This window comes from Pseudophryne corroboree, chromosome 6, assembly GCF_028390025.1.
Source record: "Pseudophryne corroboree isolate aPseCor3 chromosome 6, aPseCor3.hap2, whole genome shotgun sequence".
NCBI classification, from domain to species: domain Eukaryota; kingdom Metazoa; phylum Chordata; class Amphibia; order Anura; family Myobatrachidae; genus Pseudophryne; species Pseudophryne corroboree.
Window position 1 is genome coordinate 433,032,006 of NC_086449.1, and position 25,660 is coordinate 433,057,665.

At 43.6% G+C, this 25,660-nt stretch overlaps 1 protein-coding gene across 1 annotated transcript in view; it reads left to right on the top strand.

Moving 5' to 3' along the window:
• The window catches only part of LOC134932543 (pendrin-like), a 192,619-nt gene that overhangs the window by 84,277 nt on the left and 82,682 nt on the right, over positions 1–25,660 (top strand). Inside the window, exons 7-9 of the mRNA XM_063927070.1 lie at positions 4,389–4,471; positions 13,520–13,667; positions 19,739–19,852. Coding sequence (XP_063783140.1) covers positions 4,389–4,471; positions 13,520–13,667; positions 19,739–19,852 — 345 coding nt within the window. The remainder of the gene's footprint in view (positions 1–4,388; positions 4,472–13,519; positions 13,668–19,738; positions 19,853–25,660) is intronic.

Below are 25,660 nucleotides of genomic sequence, written 5' to 3' on the forward strand. Positions count from 1 at the left end.
AGGACAGGACGAGTCCCCAATTGACAATGCTAAATTCTTTTGTCGTATAAACAACCCTTAATGAAGTCTAAGAACACTGTACGCTGTTTACTTAAGAAGTACCGTAAGGGTACGCTAGTTGCGTAACGATCGCTCAGCCGAAGGCGAGGCGCTCAAGCGTCACGTTCGCTCACGGCCCAGTGATCACAGGACAACACGTTATTGGCTATGACTAGAGTAATGATTCGCTACGGCGTAGCGGACGCTCGAGACCACGAGGAGATCACCAGCGGCGCAGACGCTCACAACGCTATACCTTTATGTCTAAACCTTTTATCAATGAAATACACAGAATACCTTATTGTGAATACAGGGTGTAAGTGCAACCTTGTGTAACCTGACTAACTACAAAGCTGCTTGAGCGTCACCGACGCTCAAGTGAACACTTAAAACTATAGGAAATACACAGATACTGGTTTAGGGTCCAAAGCCTATTATCTGTATTATAACTATTATACTTGCAAAAAGAATCACAGTACAAATGATACACTACAATATAACAGAGACTTCCTAACCAAATAACTATACAAGAAATACAATACAATACTATGCTGATCTAATACAATACGATAATAGTCAATGGGAGATACAAGAGAAAGAGAAGGGAGAGAGAGAGAGAGAGACGGAGAGAGAGAGACGGAGAGAGAGAGATTGGCTCACAGTAAGACAATGATTACGGAGAGAAACTTACGCACAAAGGGTATGATCGCATGCGCCTCGATATCCAGCTCCCGATTATCAGCAAGAAAACCGTTGATGAGAGTGAAGTTGGATATGGTCGGCCTGCCTATTTATGCCCCACACACAATGCAATCTCATAGTCCCTACAATCCCATTGTCCATTGGACGAAGGAATTCGGCCCCGCATCATAACAAAAGGTCATAGGTTGATTCATACAGGTGGGCTGTGACGATTTCCAACAGCTCAGGTGGGTGGGAAACTGGGTTTCCCGCCGCATACCTGAGTATGAGTAAATAATAGAAATGGACATAAACTTCTTATGTCCATAACTATCCACACGAGCGATTAATACGCTCCAAACCAACACCGGAATATTGTTAATTAAATACTCTTCCGATGGGTACCAAACACTGCTGTATGATTCCTGTTAGACCCTTCGCACAATACAAAGAGGGATTCCTCCGTTCAGGGACATTCTATATTAACCAAACTTTCAGAATCTATCAAAGGGACCATGGTCTACAAACTACATTAATTGTGAAAATATGTAACGAATGAGTCGCACGCTACGGTTACATAAACTCTACCGTAAATACGCATACCGTGCGTCCGTGGGTGCACGCTATTGCGGGTATGCGCCTTCACGGGAGAGCGTACGCATGCGCAGCGCAGACCAGTGTGCGGTGCAAATATGGCAATGTGTATAGAAACATTTTTCTGACTTTGACACCAGCAAGTGCCATAGGCACCCCAGGGTGCCATATTACCCAGGGCCTAATTCAGACCTGATCACTCCTAAGCAAATTTACAGAGGTTTGCGATCAGAGTGAATACCCACCCCGTGCAAGTCTGCATACAGCTTGCGAAAATCTCTGCGAATGCCGGTCAGCTGCAAATCCGTTCGCAACTTACTCACCATCTAATTATTTTTCCAGTCTGTGCGTAGCCCAGGACTTACTCCTACAGTGCGAAAGAAACAGGCTGATTGGGGGCCGGAGCTAACGTCTCACACCCTCCGTGAAAACGCTTTGACATGCCTGCGTTTTTACTGACACTCCGAGAAAATGGGCAGTTACCCCCCCACCCCAAACGCCGGCTTCCTATCAATCAACTTGCATACGCCTAGCAATCAATAAAGATGCTGGATTTTTTCGCAGTTTGGCCTTGCGTGTGCGCACTACAATACATACGCATGCGCAGTCGATCAATAATCAGTCGCCATGCAAATTCGCACAACAGCGATCAGGTCTGAATCGGGCCCCCAGTTTAGGAACCATTGGTCTACTGTATTGTACTATGCTGTTTTACCCTGTACTGTCTAATTGTTTTGCTCCCTGTGCAGCATTGCGGACCACTTGTAGCTCCCTATAAAGTTTCATAATAATAATAATAATAATAATAATTATTATTATTATAATTATTAAAATAACAAAAGCTGATAAATGGCTGTTTTGAAAAGTACATATCCTCATTTAATAACATTGTCTGCCATTTTATAATTTTCATACATGTTTCAGAATGAAACTTCTGTCTCCTTGCAAGATCTGACATCATCAAAATTGATAAAGTCATCAACACAAACACATTTTAAGTCTCTTTTAGCTAAAATCTAATATAAAAGATGCTTAATATCCTTTAAAACTACACACACACACACACACACACACACACACACACACACACACACACACACACACACACACACACACACAATGCATCTTTAGCAATTCAAACGTCATCCAGTATATATTGATTACACATAAGCTTGATTAGAAAATGTACTTTAACAGAGTGGACAGAGGCACACTTGCAGAGACAGAGAGGCAGGTACACATACAAAGAGCCAAATAAATATACAGGTTATAGACGCTTATTGAGTGTGGCTATATTGCAAGCTGGGGCGAGTGGCGTGCCTAGGCGCGCCTGCGCCTCGGACCGCCGTCGAGCATACACAGACGCTTCTTTTCACATTGAATGGGCCGCATGCGTGTCTACAATGCACTCGCGCCCCGTTCACTCCCGGCGGTCCGCCTCGCTGGGCGTGACTAGGCACATACAGAGCTACGATTAGTGTGGCTCCATCTGTAGGTCAGCTTTATAATCTAGGACTGAACATTTACTTTATAAAAAAAAAAAAAAAAGCAACACCCCTCCCCTAGAAATATTGGGTTATGGTAATGTTTGTAAGTAGGCTTATTTTTACAATTTTTTTTGCTCATTTGCAGTTAAGAGCAAGTTAAGGCAGTACCACACTGAACAACATGAACAATGAATGATATTGTTCATTGTTTTCCCTTGAACTTCCCGGACTCCCGGATGAATGATAATGAACGAGATAGAGCGGCCACACTGTGCAATTTTATGAATGACTGAATGATATGCACCATGTTGTCAATGATATAGCCAGAATTGAGCTGCCGGGACAGACTACGCCATTGACGACCCCGCGGGAGCATGAATCGTTCATACCGCCCACACTGGGTGATATTTTAAACATTGTCGCTCAGAAGGGTGAATATGAGCAATATCTTAAAATATCGTCCAGTGTGTCACTACCTTTGGATGCATAAACTTTATCCTATATAGAAATATGGGGCAGATGTATTAACCTGGAGAAGGCATAAGGAAGTGATAAACCAGTGATATGTGCAAGGTGATAAGGGCACCAGCCAATCAGCTCCAATATGAAAATTAACAGTTAGGATCTGATTGGCTGCTGCCTTTATCACCTTGCACATATCACTGGTTTATCACTTCCTTATGCCTTCTCCAGGTTAATACATCTGCCCCATGTTTGATAAAACAATCTTCCTGCATCAGTTTGACATACAGCTCACATCACAACTGTGCCGTTAGAGGTCCAAACTACTTCTACTACAGGTCGAGTGTGAGATAGTGAAACCTTTGTTTTTTGATGGCTCAATATACACAAACTTTGTTTAATACACAAAGTTATTAAAAATATTGTATTAAATGACCTTCAGACTGTGTGTATAAGGTGTATATGAAACATAAATGAATTGTGTGAATGTAGACACACTTTGTTTAATGCACAAAGTTATAAAAAAATATTGGCAAAATTACCTTCAGGCTGTGTGTATAAGGTGTATATGTAACATAAATGCATTCTGTGCTTAGATTTAGGTCCCATCACCATGATATCTCATTATGGTATGCAATTATTCCAAAATACGGAAAAATCCCATATTAAAATACCTCTGGTCCCAAGCATTTTGGATAAGGGATACTCAACCTGTATATAGTTTTAGAAAGGTGGTGTCCTGCTTCTTTCTACTTTCATATTGACATTATTCCTGTCACATAAAGCTCTACCCTCACACAATCAAACAAGTGGACAAGTCACTTCTCACAAGAAGTAACATGTGAGAGGAAACCTTAGTCAATGGCACTTTAAAAAGATTATTTATTTAAGTTATTTCTAATTACAAACATTGCCATAATGGATTACACTTTCTTATATATTATGTTAATTCACTGCTTCTGAATAAGTTCAGTTAAGTATATACAAAGCTGATGGGACATTAAAACTTGCCAGTTATACTGTAGTTGATTTGTGCAGACATCTGTTATCATCATCAATATATTATGTCTATACTGTAATATGCAGTATTTTTGTGTTTAAATGTTTATACCATTTTTTCCTTAGGCAGTAGTTGCTACAGGCATTTCATATGGAGTAAATTTTGAAGAGAAATATAATGCTGCCATTGTGAAGAATGTTCCAAGTGGGTATGTATAACCTAAAGGTGTAATGATTCAATTGTTCTTTCAAAACTGCTCCCATGTATACTATAGCACTGACATGTGTATCTTACAATGCTTTAGCTTTTTAAGATGAGAACAATGTAAGCAACATTTAAATTAAATGAGTTAAATTAGAAGTTTTAAAGATTTGGGCCACCTTTGACTGACTGATGCCTGTTTAACAATGTCTCACTCTACTCTGTTCCCCAAGTCTGATGTCCTTTTGTCATCCTGGACTCTGCCCTTTCCTTCTCCACCGTCATACAGTCTGTTTCCCAAACCATCCATTTCCACCGCCTGTCTTCTTCCAGAATCACCCTGGTTGCTACTAAAACTGTCATTCATTCCCTCATCACTTCCCACCTCAATGGGTGGGATGTACAGTACTAAAGCCTAAAACGTGATAAAAACCACCTTTGTAGTTTTTAACCGCATTTCCATCAGATAAATAGTGCAAAACAATAGAAATTGTACAGAACAATGAAATTTCAATCCAGGTCAACCATATACACATAACAATTTAGAAACAGCATATCGATTAAAATTCCCTAACCAGGTTCATTCTTACAATAATTGATGGTAAAAAAACTGTTCCCCAACTATCTCCAATCACTCGATTGGAGATGGTGGGTAATGCCTTCTTTGGGTGGCCTTACCCAATAGAAGCCAATGGGCTACTTTTCACACTTTGCCCTGAGAGAGATCCAGTTGGATCCCTCCCAGCAGCCCCGCCGCATCACTCTGCGCATGTGCAGAAGCACTTCCTGGTCTTAAACCCGGAAGGCCTGTGATCGCAAAGGACAGCTCTTACCGTAAGAGCTGTCCTCTGTGATACTAATCGCAATTATTACTACATACCCAAAAAGTATGTACACAATAAGAGGCTGGATGTGCTGCATCGCGAATGCGATGCTTAGAGCATCCCATCCAATACCTGTAAACTGCTCCTCTCCGGATTTCCAAACTCCCGCCTCGACCCTCTGCAGTCTATCCTAACTCTTCTGTGCAGCTCAGTATCCTGAGCACTAGGGACACTAGGAGACCCTAATGCTGTCCCAGAGTTTAGTGCGCATGCGTAGGTCTCCAGGAAAATGGCGTGGTGGCCATTATCCCAGTGATTTTCCTACTGCGCATGCACGAAAAGGCCTGGAGAATGCCTGCCGCACCATTTTTCCTGTGATTTCTGCAGTGCTGCTGCTAAAAAAGAAGAAAGATACTCTGCGCTTCATGTACACTGTATCAAACTAGAGTGTGCAGTCTGTCATGTAGAATAATTGACTCAGTAGAACTTCAAAGATACATAAAAATCAATTTATATTCAATATTCAAAAAGTACATCTTACCCATATATGTGCACAGTTATAAAAACGGACCCTGTCTACATAATATCTCAGGAACCAGCACATGGGTAATTATACACCATCATCTTTATAAGCTCTTTACTACAAGGCTGTGATCATTCCTTGCGGGACATTTTAATAATCACTGGGACGCCAGTGTGTGTCAATTTCATTTACTAAATAGAATCAAGTAATTAGTTTTAATATATTGTTTGCTATACCAATTGTGGTTAATATATAATAGCTATTTGTTGCAAACTATATGCTGCTTGTTTGTTAAAATTTGTCACTTTTAAAGATTATTGAATATAAATTGATTTTTATGTATCTTTGAAGTTCCACTGAGTCAATTATTCTACATGACAGACTGCACACTCTAGTTTGATACAGTGTACATGAAGCGCAGAGTATCGTTCTTCTTTTTTAATAGTTCTTTATTGTTGGCAACCTAGCTAGTTGTCTTACTCAGCTGCTTTTGTTTCACTATCAATCAATTAACAATTGTTATTAGCGCCGGAAGAAAAACAGATAGGGACATTTGTCCTGTTCTGTCCTTTCCCATTACTTTTTTATAGTGCTGCTGCTAACTCAGGACTCCGGAGGGTAAATATTGAAAAAACGGGTGCAGGGTGTACGGTGTGGGCCCCCCTGAACAGTGGGGGACCTATGTGCATCGCACACACTGCACCCATTACAGATTTACCAGTGCTCTATACCACTCGGGTGTGGTATGTTAGGTAGATTAGACTTAGGTCAACAGTGTCTAGGTCGACCACTATTGATCCACAGTAAGTAGGTCGACATGGTTTCTAAGACGACAGGGACTCTAGGTCAACATGTACTAGGTCGACATGAGTTTTTTTTTACTTTTTTTGGTGTAATTTTCTCCGTACAGTGGCCCTCATTCCGAGTTGTTCGCTCGCAAGCTGCTTTTAGCAGCTTTGCACACGCTAAGCCGCCGCCTACTGGGAGTGAATCTTAGCTTATCAAAATTGCGAACGAAAGATTCGCAATATTACGAAAAGACTTCTCTGTGCAGTTTCTGAGTAGCTCAGACTTACTCTTCCAGTGCGATCAGTTCAGTGCTTGTCGTTCCTGGTTTGACGTCACAAACACACCCAGCGTTCACCCAGACACTCCTCCGTTTTTCCAGCCACTCCCGCGTTTTTCCCAGAAACTGTAGCGTTTTTTCAAACACTCCCATAAAACGTCCAGTTTCCGCCCAGAAACACCCACTTCCTGTCAATCACACTCCGATCACCAGAACGAAGAAAAAACCTCGTAATGCCGTGAGTAAAATACCAATCTTCATAGCAAATTTACTTGGCGCAGTCGCAGTGCGAACATTGCGCATGCGCAAATAGCGGAAAATTGCTGCGATGCGAAGAAAATTACCGAGCGAACAACTCGGAATGACCACCAGTGACCGGGAACTCCAATTAGTGCACCATGTCCCCTCGCTCCGCTACCACTGCGCTCGGCACAGGTTACCGTTCCCATTTGTAGTCCACGTGGATCGTAAAGTATGAAAAAGTTAAAAGAATGGAAAAAATGTGAAAAACTCATGTCGACCTAGAACATGTCAACCTAGAGTCCCTGTCGACCTATTGACCATGTCAACCTACTTACTGTCGACCAATAGTGGTTTACCTAGACAGTGTCGACCTACTTACTGTCGACCTAAAGACCGGATCCCATACCACTCAGAATTAAGTTCAATCTCTCTCTCTCCTACAAAGCCATCAATCACACCGCTACTCTCTACATCTAATTTCCTCACATACTCCCTCCCACTCTGCTAATCATTGCCTCTTCTCATCCTTCTCTATCACCACTCCCACTCTCACATCCAGTGTTTTTATCCAGACTGCTTTTAACCTATTAAATGCCTTCCCTTGCTCCATTAGACTTTTATACAGACTTTAAGCACCACTCTGTCTAAAGCTGGCCATACACCTGAACGATATCATTCCAACGAGCCAACTAGCTGGGAGCAAACGATAATCGTTCATTTGCTCTGAAATGCCCAATAATGGGGGGAGGGGGGGGGGGGGGTTCCAACTATTTTTGAAAATCAACTTGTTTGATTTTTTCCCAACTAATCATTCTAGTGTAGGGTGAAAGTTTCCCGCAACTGAACAATAAGTAGGTGGACACTGGCTGCATCAGCAGCAGGTGTCAGGGAAGCTGTGTGTTCCAGAGTAGTCCTCTATTCCTCTGCCCCCTCAGTACCGGGAGCGGTTCTGTTGATTCATGTAGTTCTTTTACCAATCCCACCAGCACTGCAGATACTGCTGGGTGTTCTTTTCTAGTGGGATGGCTGCTGCGGTTGGTGGGCTGACTGCTGAGCCTCCGGCTCCTTGTGGCTGATGTTATTGTCTGTCCTACTCGTCCAAGATCTCATCCTCTTTATACCATGTTTGTCTAGTCCCTGCTCCCACCTCTCATTCTCTATGAATGGTGCCTTCTCAGCCTCACCCCTAGACACTGTCCCAGGAAGTTATCCTACCTGTACATGCCTACACTGTGCCTCCCCTCTTCCTGATGTGCAACAACTCTAATAATTCCCAATTTGATGTATTATATGTGCCTTTTTATGTACAAAGTTTTTAAGCAGAAGTCAAAATATATATTATATATAATTAATATAATACGGTATATAGATATATTTGAAGTTACTCATCAAATAGAAGTGTCATCATATTTCATAGGGAGCGATGACGTGGGCTGTCATAGATGGATTAGGATGAAGAGCAGTAAACAAAGGACAGCACAGCCAGTCAGTCAGATAACCTTACTAATAACTATTTTTAGAGATAGGGCTGTGATCATTAGAAGATATCAACACCCTGTCTAATAAAAGCAAGAAAAGGATTGCTGGCTATAATATATTGTACAACCCAGGTGACCAGGATACCATACACAGCCAGTGTCCAACAAACCCAGGATTGCTAGAGGGGGGTATCCAAATGCAGTCCACAATCTCCCACTCTGCGGAACATTGGTGCAAGTGCGGGAGTCTGGGGAAGCAGTAGAAGAACCTAGTAACAACCCTGGACATTAATGCAAACATTGGTCTTTTTATACATTGGATACTGTATGGAATACAGTATTACTATTTAACACTTTATATGGTCTATACTATAGTATAGGCTGTATCAAACATATTTAAATAATATAAATAAGATTAGTGGTCAGGAAAAGTTAAACATCCCATAATAAATAAATAAACAAACATAATAGAACCAGTATTGTACTTTCTAAACACACATTCTCCCACTTCATGGTCAGTGCTGTGTCTAGCGGCGGGTGAGCCATGCAATTGCACGGGATGCCCGCCGCGGTACTTGCTGGCTCCTATTCTGCTCCCCATCCTCCCTTCCATAATACTCCACTCGGGGCGTGAAGTGTCATGAAATTACGCTGTTGCATCGTGAAATCACGATGCAACCACACCATTTTGCAAAACTCTGCCCCCCTGAGCGGAGTACTATAGGAGGGAGGAGGGAGAGCAGGATAGCAGCACTGGCACCAGTGTTTATACACCCCTGGTAAATAGAATTACCCCTGGTAACGAGCATTACACACCCCTGGGAATGAGCAACAAGCATGGAACCCAGAGCATGAAACCCCTGGTAACTAGCAGGTAATTTAAAAGTAATTAGAAGTCTTACTGTAGGCCATAATGTATCAGGGGCATTGCGGTGTGTGGCATAATATGGGTCAAGGAGCATAGGGGTATATGCAATTGCGGTCGAATTGCCGCAAATGTCGAGAAACGGGGCATTTTCGACACAAAAAAATGATTCGACAATGCAATACAGTACTTTTCGACAATAAAAAATGGACTTTTCAGATTCGACTTTTTGAAATTCGACAGGTGACAAATTCGACATGTCTGCAATGGTAAAAATGCGGCTTTTCGACAAAAGTATATTCAATTGAAAAATGTTGATTGGACAACAGTGCTTTTCGACAGTAAATTCATCTATTTCATTCCGCCTCACTTTGCTGGCGGAATCTAATAAAAAAAATTTAAAACATGTTTTTTTTTGTGTTTTTTTTTATTGCTAATAGCATATCTATTTATATTAGAAGGGATTAGGTACTTGGTTTGTCTATTAGGAGACACAACTATTATTTATATATTTTTTAAAATAATATTTTTTTTTTTAACTGACTAAAATTGAGAGGGCATGGTTTTCAGTGGGAAGGGGCGGGAATGGGTTAAAATTCTGAAAAAAAATGTGTGCGGTCCCCCCTCCTAAGCATAACCAGACTCGGGCTCTTTGAGCCGGTCCTGGTTGTAAAAATACGGGGAAAAAATTGACTGGGGATCCCCCGTATTTTTAGAACCAGCACCGGGCTCTGCGTCCGGTCCTGGTGCAAAAAATACGGGGGACAAAAAGCGTAGGGGTCCCCCATATTTTTTGAACCAGCACCGGGCTCCACTAGCTGGGGAGATAATGCCACAGCCTGGGGACACTTTTATACCGGTCCCTGTGGCCGTGGCATTAAATACCCAATTAGTCACCCCTGGCCGGGGTACCCTGGAGGAGTGGGGACCCCTTAAATCAAGGGGTCCCCCCCTCCAGCCACACATGGGCCAGGGGTGAAGCCCGAGGCTGTCCCCCCATCCAAGGGCTGCGGATGGGGGGCTGATAGCCTTGTGTAAAATCAAAGAATATTGTTTTTTTTTTGCAGAAGAACTACAAGTCCCAGCAAGCCTCCCCGCAAGCTGGTACTTGGAGAACCACAAGTACCAGCATGCGGGGGTAAAATGGGCCCGCTGGTACCTGTAGTTCTTCTGCAAAAAAAATACCCAAATAAAAACAGGACACGCACACCGTGAAAGTAAAACTTTATTACATACATGCCGACACACACATATTTACCTATGTTCACACGCCAACTGTGTCCACGTCTCCGTCTGTCGACGTCTCGGAATCCGGGGTACCTGAAAATAAAATTATACTCACCTAAATCCAGTGTCCTGTTATTATTTGTAATCCACGTACTTGGCAAAAAAACAAACCGCATACCCGGACCACGGACTGAAAGGGGTCCCATGTTTGTTTACACATGGGACCCCTTTCCCCGAATGCTGAGACCCCCTGTGACTCCTGTCACAGAGGGTCCCTTCAGGCAATCAGGAAGCGCCACGTCGTGGGAACTTTGCGGTCAGCGGTGAGGTTACCCGCGGTCAGCCGCTGACCGAAAAGTTCCCACCATTGAATATAATGGAGCGGCATAGTGCTAATTCCCCCCCCCCCGTATTTTTACAACCAGGGCCGGCTCAAAGAGCCCGAGGCTGGTTATGCTTAGGAGGGGGGACCCCACGCAATTTTTTTCTGTGTTTTTTAACCATTTTTGCGCCGTCGGAAAAGTCGAATCCAGGACGCACTTATCCGTCAATTGGTCCGTTTTTTCGACAGCGGGACTGTCGAATCCGTTTTTTATTGAATATGTCGAATTCCGGCACCCGCCGGCCGGAATTCGACGGTCGAATTGTGTCGAATTAAAAAACGGGCGAAAAAAAGCCACAATTCGCCCGGAATTGCATATACCCCATAATATGGCGCAGGGGGCATTACTGTGTGGAGCTTAGTATGGTGGATTTTTTTTCTTTCCTGTGGCCGAGGTCTGTTGGTGCAGGGTCATAAACTATGGTGTAAGGTAGTCTTTTCCATTTTTGCAAGGCCACACCCATTTTAGCATGGCCATGCCCTCTCAACAGGCGCACGCGCCAAAGGCTCGTTTAAATTTTTATTTTTTATGCATTTAGGGTGGGGCGCATTTTAGAATGTCTATTGGGGGAGGGGGGTGCATTTTAATACTGTTTGCACTGGGAGCCAAATTGTCTAGGAACAGCCCTGCTCATGGTAAGGCTCCTGACTCTTCTTCCTGGCAACTACTCCCTGGTCAAGTGCACTGGTGAGAACTCAGATCCACACTCACAGCAAACTTGCTAGAAGAAGCTGCCACCACTGGGCATGTGCAGCAGCTCTGCTCTGTCCCTTAAACTGCATGATGTGGTGGCAGCTCTAGTAATCATATTATATACTATTGCTATTGTCATATTTTGAGCCACTTGGCCTGTGTTTGCCTACGGCCATACTGTGCCACCCAAAAAATTATTATAACGGTCTCCAGCTCTGCAATAATTTTATACACCAGCCAGTTAACCCCCCCCCCCCCCAGCCTTTATGCCCACAAAATTGCTACACCTTATCCATATCGCACATAGATTTATTACACACCTTCTTGTGCCACCATAGAATGATATGGCACAGCTTGTGCCACTGTTAAATTCAACAATGCCCTCAGTTTAAATTGATAGTAATAAATAACTACACATACATGTTCCAATTTTTAACAAACAAATATTTATTTATTTAAAACATGTAGAAGTATCCATGCACTGTTTGCCTACTTCTGTGGCATAACAAGTTAGGTAGTAGGTGTGTGGGACACCGTTTTAGTTGAACGGACAAGTTGGATGTTTGGTCAGTTGGATGATTGGAGGATAGTTGGTCTGATGTATGGCCCACATAACTCACCATTCTCTGCCCTCTTCTCCCAGTTGTGTCCACTTATAGGTCCAGATACATATTTCTACACAAACTGGATGGTTTGCATACAAATACAATGTTTGGGGATCTGTGCAGAATGGAAATTGCAATGTCGCTGTCAGACACAGCATGATTGACATGCTGCAGCGTTTGGGAGGCGGGGTGGTGACGGCACGCAGGACCGTTTTTCAAAACAGGGGCATCGCCCCCATTTTAGAGGTGTAACGGTTCCAGAGTCTGCGTTGTCGGACACAGACTTCCTGGACCTCAGTGTCAGGATCCTTATGCAGGTTGGCTGGTGCCTGTCCTCAGTAATGCTACAGGAGGCGTCTATCTCCTACAGACATCTCCTGTTGCATTAGAATTTGAATTAGATGGAATTGCTCCGCCCCTTCCTTGCGGCTGGGCAATTCCATACAAACCTGAATCGGCCCCATAAATCCCTATATATTGTAAACTCTTCCCTTTGTTCTCTCTACATAATTGTGGTAAATGCTCACTTTAATTATATATCTACGAGTGTGAATGTATTTACTGTCTGTATTAATATGTACTTCTATTTCTTGTTGGCAGCTTTATCCCCTTGTATGGCGCTATGGTACCCTTATGGTGCCTTATAAATAAAATATAATTATAATAATAATAACAACAACAACAACAACAGTAATAATAATAATAATAATAATATTGAACACTTGCTGCTTCAGTGTCTCCCAGCCTATGGCATTACATGTTGTGCCCATCAGTAGTCATCTAACCCCTTCAAGCAGGAGAACACTTCTTAATCGTCTAATAAAAGACATTGTTATTCCGTAAAGTAAAGTTGTGTGATCTATCACTTTTTAGTGGTCATATCCATTTTTTCTTAGTATAAATTATTTCTTTATATCCTAAACTGACATGGTGTATCGTCATATGATTTTTGTTTTTACATTTTGTTGGCATGTGGAAACATGATATATGCACATAGCAGGCAGTTGATTCAGTGCCTTTGACCAGGACTATATTGATACAAGAAATTACATTGCTTATATTACTCCGATTTTTGCCCAGTATTGCTACAACAGTGCTGATATGTTGTACATTCCGTATGAACCTTAATATGACTTTTCTGTGTTTAGTTTCATACCACCTGTGGCACCTGATGTGACCCTTTTTTCCCAAATGATTGTTCCGGCATTCTCCATTGGAATATTGGCATATGCCCTAGCTGTTTCTCTGGGAAAAGTTTATGCCATAAAGTACAACTATGAGATAGATGGAAACCAGGTACAGTGCTGAATATAATTATTCCTACGTGAACACCCCAAAGGAGATTCTCATGTATACTGAATAGTAGATCAGCCATTGCACATATTCCCAATACAACATGGACAGACTATTGTAAAAATAGGATTTTAATTACCTACCGGTAAATCCTTTTCTCGTAGTCCGTAGAGGATGCTGGGGTCCACATTAGTACCATGGGGGTATAGACGGGTCCCTTGGGAGCCATTGGCACTTTAAGAGTTTAATAGTGTGGGCTGGCTCCTCCCTCTATGCCCTTCCTACCAGACTCAGTCTAGAAACTGTGCCCGAGGAGACGGACATATTTCGAGAGAAGGAAATACACAGAGAGTGGTGAGATTCACACCAGCTCACACATAACAAAAGGAAAGCCAAGCTAACCAACTTGAAATGATTCAGCAATGGCTGAAACAACAATACTGAACCAAGTAACAATGCAGGAAAATGAAGCACTGGGCGGGCGCCCAGCATCCTCTACGGACTACGAGAAAAGGATTTACCGGTAGGTAGTTAAAATCCTATTTTCTCTTACGTCCTAGAGGATGCTGGGGTCCACATTGGTACCATGGGAATGTACCAAAGCTCCCAGTACGGGAGGGAGAGCGCGGAGGCTCCTGCAGAACCGATTGACCAAACTTTAGGTCCTCAGAGGCCAAAGTATCGAACTTGTAGAACTTAGCAAACGTGTTAGATCCTGACCAAGTAGCCGCTCGGCAAAGTTGTAAAGCCGAAACACCCCAGGCAGCCGCCCAGGAAGAACCCACTTTATGAGTAGAGTGGGCCTTAACAGATTTTGGACACGGCAAGCCTGCCGTAGAATAAGCATGCTGGATAGTAAACCTGATCCAGCGAGAAATCGTCTGCTTAGAAGCAGGACACCCAACCTTGTTGGGATCATAAAGGACAAACACAGCGTCAGACTTTCTGTGACGAGAAGTTCTCTTCACATAAATCTTCAAAGCCCTGACAACAGCCAAGGATTTTGAAGTAATTGAGGAGTCAGTAGCCACTGGCACCACAATAGGTTGGTTGATATGAAAAGCCGACACAACCTTTGGAAGAAATTGCTGAGGCATCCTGCTCTATCTTCATGGAAAATCAGGTAGGATAATGCCCCAACTCCGACACACGTCTAGCAGATGCCAATGCCAATAGTGTGACTGCCTTCCAAGTAAGAAACTTGACATCAACCTCCTGTAACGGTTCAAACCAATCCAACTGCAGGAACTGCACCACATTAAGATCCCAAGGTGCCGCAGGATGCACAAAGGGAGGCTGGATGTGCAGAACCCCTTTCAAGAAAGTCTGAACCTCAGGGAGGACGGCCAATTGTTTCTGGAAGAAAATGGACAAGGCCGAAATCTGGACTTTTATAGAGCCCAAATGCAGACCCACATCCACACCTGCTTGCAGAAAGAGGAGAAACCGCTCTAGTTGAAACTCCACCGATTCACACCAAGACACGTACTTTTTCCAAATTCGATGGTAATGTTTAAATGTTACTCCTTTCCTAGCCTGTATCAGGGTAGGAATAACTTTGTTCGGAATGCCCTTCCGAGCTAAGATCTGGTGTTCAACCTCCATGCCATCAAACGTAGCCGTGGTAAGTCTTGATAAGTGAACGGCCCCTGTTGCTGAAGGTCCTCTCAAAGAGGAAGAGGCCTCGTATCTTCCAGCAGTAACTCCAGAAGATCCGCGTACCAAGCCCTTCTTGGCCAGTTCGGAGCAATGAGGATCGCCTGAACTCTTTTTCCTTTTATTCATTTGAGAATCCTTGGGATGAGTGGAAGTAGAGGGAACACATACACTGACTTGAACACCCACAGAGTTACCAGGGCGTCCACCGCCACTGCCTGTGGATCCCTTGACCTGGAACAGTACCTCTGAAGCTTCTTGTTGAGGCGGGAGGCCATCATGTCTATTTGAGGTACGCCCCAAAGACTTGTTACCTCTGCGAATACCTCCGGGTGGAGGCCCCACTCTCCTGGATGTAGATCGTGTCTGCTGAGAAAGTCTGCTTCCCAGTTGTCCACTCCCGGAATGAAGATTGCTTACAGTACCACCACATGCTTTTCCGCCCAGAAGATGATTCTTGTTACCTCTGACATTGCAGCTCTGCTCTTCGTTCCGCCTTGTCGGTTTATGTAGGCCACTGTTGTTACATTGTCCGACTGAACCTAAATGGCCTGATCTTTCAGAAGATGTGCCACTTGTAGAAGAACGTTGTACACGGCCCTTAGTTCCAGAATGTTTATCGGAAGGATGGATTCCAGACTTGACCACCTTCCTTGGAAGTTTTCCCCTTGGGTGACTGCTCCCCAACCTCTGAGACTTGCATCCGTGGTTAGGAGGATCCAATTCTGAATCCCGAACCTGCAGCCCTCTAGCAGGTGAGAAGTTTGCAGCCACCAGAGGAGCGATATTCTGACTTTCGGTGACAGACTTATCCTCTGGTGCATGTGAAGATGAGATCCCGACCATTTGTCCAGGAGATCCAGTTGGAAAGACCGTGCATGAAATCTTCCTTACTGTAGAGCCTTGTAGGAGGAAACCATCGACCCCAGAAGGTGAATGCACTGATGCACCGATACCCAGGCTGGCTTTAGGACATCCCGGACCATTGTTTGTATCACCAACGTTTTCTCCTCCGACAGAAACACCTTCTGTACTTCCATGTCGAGGATCATCCACAGGAAGGACAGTCTCCTTGTCGGCTCCAGATGCGACTTTGGAAGATTCAGGATCCATCCATGATCCTGGAGTAGTTGAGTTGAGAGAGCAATGCTCTGCAACAGCTTTTCCCTGGAAGACGCTTTTATCAGCAGATCGTCCAGATAAGGAATTATGTTCACACCCTGCTTGCAGCGGAGTAGCATCATCTCCGCCATGACCTTGGTGAACACCCTCGGTGCCGTGGAGAGGCCAAACAGCAGTGCCTGGAACTGATAGTGACAGTCCAGCAGCGCAAATCTTAGATAAGTCTGATGAGGCAGCCAGATCGGAATGTGAAGGTACGCATCCTTGATATCTAGGGATACCAGAAATTCCCCCTCCTCCAGACCTGAGATCACCGCTCTCAGAGACTCCATCTTGAATTTGAATTCACTCAAATAAGGGTTCAATGACTTTAGGTTCAATATTGGCCTGATCGAACCGTCCGGTTTCAGTACCACAAACTGGTTTGAGTAATAACCTTTGTTTGTTAAGTGAGGTGGAACTGGAACAATGACATTTGACTTAAGCAATTTTTGAATGGCTTCCTGTATGATAGCACTTTCTGTCAGCGAAGCTGGTAAGCCTGATTTGAAGAATCTGTGAGGTGGGAGTTCTTGAAACTCCAGTCTGTACCCCTGGGTGACATTATCCTGTACCCAGGGATCCAGGCATGAGGACGCCCAGACATGACTGAAATTTCTTAGTCTTGCTCCCACCTACCTGATCTCCAGGCTGGGAGGTCCACCGTCATGCTGAGGATTTTAAGGAAGCAGAAACAGCTTTCTGTTCCTGGGAACTTGTTGGTGCAGGTTTCTTGGATTTTCCCCGACCTTCTCTAAAGAAAGTGGAAGGGGTTTTGGACTTTTTAACTTTTGCGGTCCGACAGGACTGCATTGTAGATGTAGAATAGGATTTCCTAGTCGTAGGTGGTGCAGAGGGAATAAAAGTGGACTTGCCCGCAGTTGCCGAGGAGATCCACGCATCTAACGCTTCCCCAAATAGAGCCTGACCTGTGAAAGGGTAGGTTCTCCACACTTTTCTTGCATTCAGCATTCGCAGACCATTGGCGTAGCTAGAGCCCCCTGCGTTCTGAGACAGCCATGGAAGAAGCCCTCACATTCAGATGTCCAAGGTCCTTCATGGCCTCCACCATGAAACCAGCAGAATGCTGTATGTGGCGTAAAAACAATTCAATGTCACTTCTATCCATAGAATCTAAGTCCTCTAGTAAGGTGCCTGACCACTTTACTATGGCCTTAGAAATCCATTCACAAGCAATAGTGGGTCTTAAAGCTACGCCATTAGCTGTGTATAAAGATTTGAGTGTAGCCTCAATCTTGCGGTCAGCCGGCTCTTTTAGTGCGGTTGAACCAGGGACAGGTAAAACCACCTTTTTGACAACCTAGATACAGATGCGTCTACTACCGGTGGGGTTTCCCACTTTTTCTTTCCTCTTCAGGGAAAGGAAAAGCAATGAGAATCCTCTTTGGAATTTGGAATTTTTTCTCTAGGTTTTCCCAGGATTTCTCAAACAATGCATGTAATTCCTTAGACGCAGGAAAGGTAAGGGAGGCTTTCTTATTGTCAGTAAAATAAGCCTCCTCCACCTGCTCAGGAACCTTATCAGTAATGTGTAAAACATCCCTAATAGCCTCAATCATGAGTTGCACCCCCCTAGCAAGGGATGCCTCCCCCCCCCCCCCAGTATATCACAATAACCGTCCCCTATATCCGAGTCGGTATCCGTGTCGACTTGCATTATCTGGGCAGTAGCAAGCTTTTTAGGGTATATACCAGGGGCTTTTGATGAGGCAGTGGGAGCTGAATACATAAAACCTCTACAGATTGTTTTAAAGCCTGTGTTTCAGTCTCATTATGAGCTATCCTAGATGAAATCTGGGATATCATTCCCCGGATAGAAGCCACCCATGGGGGTTCGGATTCAGAAGCCTGGGACAGAATATTACATTCCTGAGTACGTGGAATACACTCTTCAGGAGAAGATACACACTCTGCAGCACAAGACACAGAGGGGCAGATGTATTAACCTGGAGAAGGCATAAGGAAGTGATAAACCAGTGATATGTGCAAGGTGATAAAGGCACCAGCCAATCAGCTCCAATATGTAAATTAACAGTTAGGAGCTGATTGGCTGGTGCCTTTATCACCTTGCACATATCACTGGTTTATCACTTCCTTATGCCTTCGCCAGGTTAATACATCTGCCCCCTTGTCTCTGGACATGGTAATGTGAGATATATAAACACACACAAACACACACACACACAGGAAAATGCAGACAAAGTTTCCCCACAGAATACCTTCAGAGAGACACAGAGTATAAGAAGCTAGCCACACAGCACTCCAGTAGGCAGTTATTATGATAAATGCCTGGCGCTGACTGATTAACCCTAATAGATTACACAGCGAAAAACCACACTCTCCCCCCCCCCCTGTCTAACACCCTGGTACCGCAGAGGATATCTGGAGTGAAGAGCAGGGCAGCGCTCCCTGTCAGCATCTCTGTAGTGTGATCTGCATGGAGAAAATGGCGCTGGTGAGTGCTAGATCCACTCTGAGGAAAAAGCCTCGCCCCCTGTAATGGCGCATCTTCCAGCTGATGAGATTATACTGGCCTGAGGTAACTGTGGTTGCTAACAGTGGAATTAGCACCTGTTAGCCTCTGGATACCAGTGTAGGGTCTGTGCGCTGGCTCAGGGCGCCCCTCACAGCATCGCACATCATACCTCTGAGCCCTTCAGAGCGCAGCTTCACAGGGCTGCGCTCCAACCCTTATGCCGCCATTTCACGCCGGTGACCCGCTTACCGGAGCATCGGCGTCATACTCACCACTCCATTTTCTGGCTCTGTTAGGGGGGTGGCGGCATGCTGCGGGAGTGCGCAGTCGCCTTTTGGGCTTGCGATCATCACCCTCAGGAGCTCAGTGTCCTGTCAGCGGAGATAAGAGCCATTAACCTCTAGGGTTGGATCTTACTCTCCCCCTAAGTCCCACGAAGCAGGGAGGCTGTTGCCAGCAGCCTCCCTGTACCTAACATCTCTTAAAAAATAATAAAACTAGAAAAGCCCCTAGGAGCTCCCCTAGCTGTGACCGGCTCCACTGGTCGCATTTTCGAAACTAAGTCTGGTAGGAGGGGCATAGAGGTAGGTGGCAGCCCACACTATTACATTTTTAAAGTGCCCATGGCTCCCAAGGGACCCATCTATACCCCCATGGTACTAATGTGGACCCCAGCATCCTCTAGAACGTAAGAGAAACACCCTAAGTCCTTGAAAATTACTTGTTGAAATTACTTGATAACCTGGTGCGTTCTTTATAGGAGTTCATTGCATTTGGAATCAGCAATATTTTCAGTGGTTTTTTCTCTTGCTTTTGTGCCACCACCGCCCTGTCTCGTTCTGCTGTGCAAGAAAGTACCGGTGGCAAAACTCAGGTAAGAATGCATAAAACCATACTGTTCCTGGTGGGCGGTCTTAATCATAGTACATTAAAACTAAATGTAACCTAGTTAGAGGAGCTCAGCATGGTTTATAGTCAGTGAGCATAAGTAAAACATTATTATACAGTATTATGTTTATTATATAATAGGATTAGTTTTGGTTTAGGATATATGCCAGGCACACCGGCAATACTGTATGGCAGGAAACTGCCTGTGTTTTACTTTGACAGGAGACAGAACAACTGTCACAAACAGGTTTTATTTTACTGTGCTGAAAACAGGTAAAGTAAAATATACAGTGTGCTTGTTTGAGCACTAACTAAACAGCTAAAATCCTTTATGTACTGTATCTGTGCCCAGTGCATCCAAATGGTCACCAGGCCCAAAGCAATCTTTACTCAAATGTAACAGCTTGTTAAAGCTACATTTAGTCTGAAGACTAAATGTAGATTTCTTCATAACTACTCTTTTCCTTGCTTTATAATTCACCAATATTTTACATAAATCTGTACATTAATGTGATCATGATACAAATATACATACTGTAATGATGTGGGGTCATTAGCTCAGTAGATGGGTGTATTTGGTACACGTTGGGCTAAATCAGGATCCAGACAGCTTTTCACATAAATAAATAAATGAAAAGTACTTTACTGTCAGCATATATAAACAGAAACAAAACAACAAACAGCCTTGCCCTCAGTCAGGGCAACTATCTCACTTCCTGAGCGCTCACTATAAGTGAGCAGCTTATCTGCAAACATAAAGTCTCTCACAAAAGCCTATCACTCTGCTTCCTGCAGAGTAACACAGGCTCCGACCGAGTCTCTGTCTTTTGGCTGCCCAGCTGCTCCCATATACAGTCTCAGTCCTGCTTTCGGTTGGGTAACACAGGCTCCGGCCTGTTCTTTAGCTGGCTGGTCTGCCTGCCACAGCTTCACAGTTCGCAGTATAGGGTCCTCTCTGTCTCTCACAGGCTGAACTCTGGCCATCCGGCCTGTATCACTGCTTCAGCTAATCCTGGGCTCTGTGCAAAAGCTAACCTCTAGGTGTGTTCCCACATTCCTTTTATTCTCTGTTTGGAAAGATCCCTCCTGCCCCACACAGAATATGCTCCTCACAAGCAGCATCTCTGGTGGTACTGCCACCCATCTCTTTCCCCAGCTTGAAACCCCTGGGTTGACCGAATGGAACAAGGCACTCTTTTGGTGAAGGCCCTCTTTATTCTTTTCCATCCACCACATCCAAGATCATCCAGGCTCTTATGATCTCTGGGAGTCTCATCCTCATCTTTCCAAATTTAATTTCCTCCTTTCTTTTGTTCTCACTTTATAGTTCATGCTGCAGTGCAAATATATTATATTGGGTAATTACATTGGTTCCTTGCAGTTTTGGACTATTAAGAAAATGCATGCTGCAGTGCAAATATATTATATTGGGTAATTACACCGGTCCCTTGCAGTTTTGGTCTATTTAGAAAATTCAAGCTGTAGAGCAAATGATATTATATTGGGTAATTACACCACTAATATTTACATCAGCAGTTATTATTGTATACTAGGATGAGACTTTATTTCAACTTTCTAAGTTGTTGGTAATCTGCTATCAGTGTTTATGATAGTCAAGTTTTATTGCATCCTCTGTAACTGGGGGTGGGGTGTTAGGCCTTGATAGGAATTATTGGACACACATGGATAGAATCCATTCTTAAGGAGAGGTCCTAGGCTGATCAGCCGGGCTGATCAGGGTTGTATTAGAAGGGTTGTTTAAAAGGGTTATGAAATATTATAAAAAAAGGACTTATTCGGGACTTAAACAGGAATTAAACAATATTACAGCAAAGGAACAGACATACAACATACCTTTCAACCTCATGCAAACCCATCTGTCCATTTAAACGTATGTACAGAACAGTTGTTATATCATGATTTGCTTGCGACTTAATACCTGGGTTTGCAATTTTTGCTTAGCTGTGCATAGTCAATGAAAGAATGCTAGCCTGGTGTTTGCATACTCACAAAGTACTCACTTTCACCTATAACCAACTAAACTTTTGCCATACTGGTAGCCTTTATTCATTTGCCAAGAATTCCTTTAGATCCAATCTAGGGTCAGCTGTGCTGATCAGTTTACCTTCACATACGTAAATTATTCATAATACTAAGTGTGTGTAAATGAACAGCTGAACAACACCAGTAAACAGGTATTTGAACATTTACATTTAAATATTGCAACATTTTACACTCCAAGCCTAAAGAACTGTACTTTTATCTGAAGCGAACCATGTACCACAACTTAATTTTCTTCCTTGTACTCCATAGTTTTAGCTCTAAAACAATAACATCCTTCATTCTCCCTGCTACTCACCCCTCTGTACACATTGCTGCCTTAATTATTCACTCCCCTCTTATAAACACTCATGAGATTTTTACTTATGTCTCTACTTTGACAATAACGGGGGTAATTCCAAGTTGATCGCAGCAGGATTTTTGTTAGCAATTGGGCAAAACCATGTGCACTGCAGGGGAGGCAGATATAGCATGTGCAGAGAGAGTTAGATTTGGGTGGGGTGTGTTCAATCTGCAATCTAATTTGCAGTGTAAAAATAAAGCAGACAGTATTTACCCTGCACAGAAACAAAATAACCCACCCAAATCTAACTCATTCTGCACATGTTATATCTGCCTCCCCTGCAGTGCACATGGTTTTGCCCAATTGCTAAAAAAAAATCCTGCTGCGATCAACTTGGAATTACCCCCAACATCCACAACCAGACACCATAAAAAACATTAACAAACCTCCAACTTTATTCATCTCTCCTGCTGCTTTTAGCTGGTGACATGTCCCCAAATCCAGGACCCAATCACTTGCACTCACACCCACCTGATTCGCAGCAATATAGAAATCCAGCCAACCTCATAAACATCACATATCTCCCTGCACCCTCCAAATCACTAAAATGTGCCTTATGGAATGCACGTTCCGTTTGTAACAAATTAACATCCATACATGACCTCTTCATATCTAACAACTTCAATCTGCTTGCTATAACAGAAACATGGCTCACACAATCAGACACGGCCTTCCCTGCAGCACCGTCACATGGTGGCCTCTATTTCACGCACACCTCCAGGCCTGGTAATGGTAAAGGAGGTGGGGTTGTATTATTACTTTTCCAATCTTTCACATACACAGTTCTACCACAAGTACCATCACTCACATTCACATCATTCGAAGTACATTCCATCAGGATTTACACTCCTTTCTCTCTGCGTGTTTCAGCTATCTATAGCCCACCTGGGCAACCCAAACTATTTCTGGAAGATTTTTCTTCCTGGCTCCCTCATTTCCTATCCTCTGACATCTCCACCATCATCATGGGTGATTTCAATATTGCTATTGATAATCCAAAATCTGCTGCTCATGCCTCCAAACTACTCTCTCTAACCTCCTCTCTCAGCCTCTCCCAATGGACTGACTCCTCTACTCATCAAGAGGGCCACTGCCTTGATGTAGTATTCACCAGACTATGCTCAGTTTCTGAATTCACTAACACCCCTTTCCCTCTCTCAGATCACAACCTTATCACCTGCGTGCTCTCCACCATTACTTCAAACTCAGAGTCCTCTAATCATCCTCAAACCCGCAGAAATATTAACACAATTAATTTTCAAGAACTGTCCACCTCTCTGCAATAACTGCTCTCACCTATTTCTACATTTACTTCTTCTGAGACTGCTGTATCACGCCTGAACCAGACTTTATAAATAGCCCTTGACCAAGTGGCTTCAGCTACCCATCACACTCCACGTAGGTCAAGATGTCAACCATGGCACTCTAAATTAACAAGACACCTACAAAAACTCTCACGCAAAGCTAAACATCAGTGGCATAAATATATTCCTAGTGACTTTCTCGCATATAAAACTGTCTACCACTCGTATCGTAATGCCCTGGACTCTGACAAACATATTTCCAAACGCTCATCTCTGCTCAAGCATCTAACCCCAAATGACTTTTTAAAGTTAGAATTTTTTATTGAAAATAAACAGTGTCCAAAACAGTAACAATAGTTAGGTTGCACAGGTTGAGGACATAAACATGGATACAGGGTGTGTACACAATATACCATCTTAATAAAGACAATTCTATGGCAATAAAGGCGAACCGGTGTCATCAAAATGTGCCTTATAAAAGTCCACCTGTGTACCTAAACAAGTCTCAATGTATTTTGTATTTATCGGATCGATTCTATATCCAAATAGAGTGTAAATCTATGGAGGATAGAAGCAAGAAAGAGAAGGAGTGGGAAGGGAGTGAAGAAACGAGAAAACGGGCGTTAGTAGAGGAGGAAGATTAAGAAGGTTCCCTATAAGAAAGCAAAAGGTTGGGGATATTCTTCTGTTTTAATACCATAAGGAGGGACAATTAGTGAGCTATAGGAGATAGTAATGCTAGCGGTATTAGCAGTATTAGCTATATTAGTAATATTAGTAGTATTAGCAGAGTCCGGGCATCAATAGAGAGCGGGCGAGGTACCAAGGAGACCAGGTGTTGTGGAACTGCGCCACAGTATTATTCCTTAGGCTTATAATGTATTCCATATTGGCTATGTGATTAATCTTAGTTATCAGTACAGCCTTGGAGGGCGGCTTATGGTCTTTCCAGCATTTAGCGATCAGTGCTTTGTCAGGTCCGGGTGTTTTTGTGAATCCGTAAACCCTGAACCAACCACAGGTGTAGGTGCTGGTGGGAAATGAAAGCAGGGAGGACGAAGGAAGTTCCGTTTCATATTTTATTAGAAATAACAATTCAGTAAGGTGTTAAATGGCAAGTTGTTAATCATCATATTATACTGAAGTATTGCAGGAATGTCAGAAACAATATGCAGGATAACACTCAAAGATAAATAAAAGAAATGTTCATGAAACTGTATGCAAAACAAGCTGATGAATAAATGTAGAATTGTCCAAATATAAACAAGCTTTGATGCTGAACTGCAGAATGTGTTTAACTGGTTAATGCAGACATGAAGAAATAACTGTAAGGGTTCGCAATGGAGTTTTGAGAGTTAACTGAGAGACTGTGAAGAATTATCCTTGTAATGACAACATAACAAATAAAAAGTTCTGAATTGGGTTACTTGCGGGTTCCGGAGATCACTGTGAAACTGTAGTAGATGACAAGGTGATGAATGGGTTAAATGCAGAGTTGAACAAACGAACAGCTGAGAGAAACAGAATCCTCCAGACTTTGAATGATAGGCAGACTGACAAGGTAACCTCATGCAGGACACTGGGAATCCAACTATTTCCAATAGGAGTGCAATTAACTGGCAGCACAGCAGAGAGCCGGTAGATCTTTCAGCAGTGAAGGCTGCAGACGGACCTCTGGGAACGGAGGCGATATCTGGACCACGGGAATCACACAGGAATGCACGGAGAGAGCTCAGAGCTAGAGCACAGCTTTGATACAACAAAGCACTGGACCTGAGTGACATAATCCCAGCCTACTTAAAGGCAGCACAAGCACGGGATTGGCTTACACCTGCCCACAGGTGTTTTCACTAGTGCTCAGTATTAGCTATTTGGTCTCCAACATGGCCACCTCCTATACAGCAGACACACCGCAGTGCCTTAGGCCATTTGGTCCCCGCACTCACAGTTCCCAGACTCTGCATTACCTGTGCCATTGATCACGCCGAGTCCCCACACGGGCGCACAGCACCGCGAGCAACCGCACTGGCAACGGATGAACCCCAGAACCCGCAAAGGTGAGAGACCGGTTCGTGACAGTACCCCC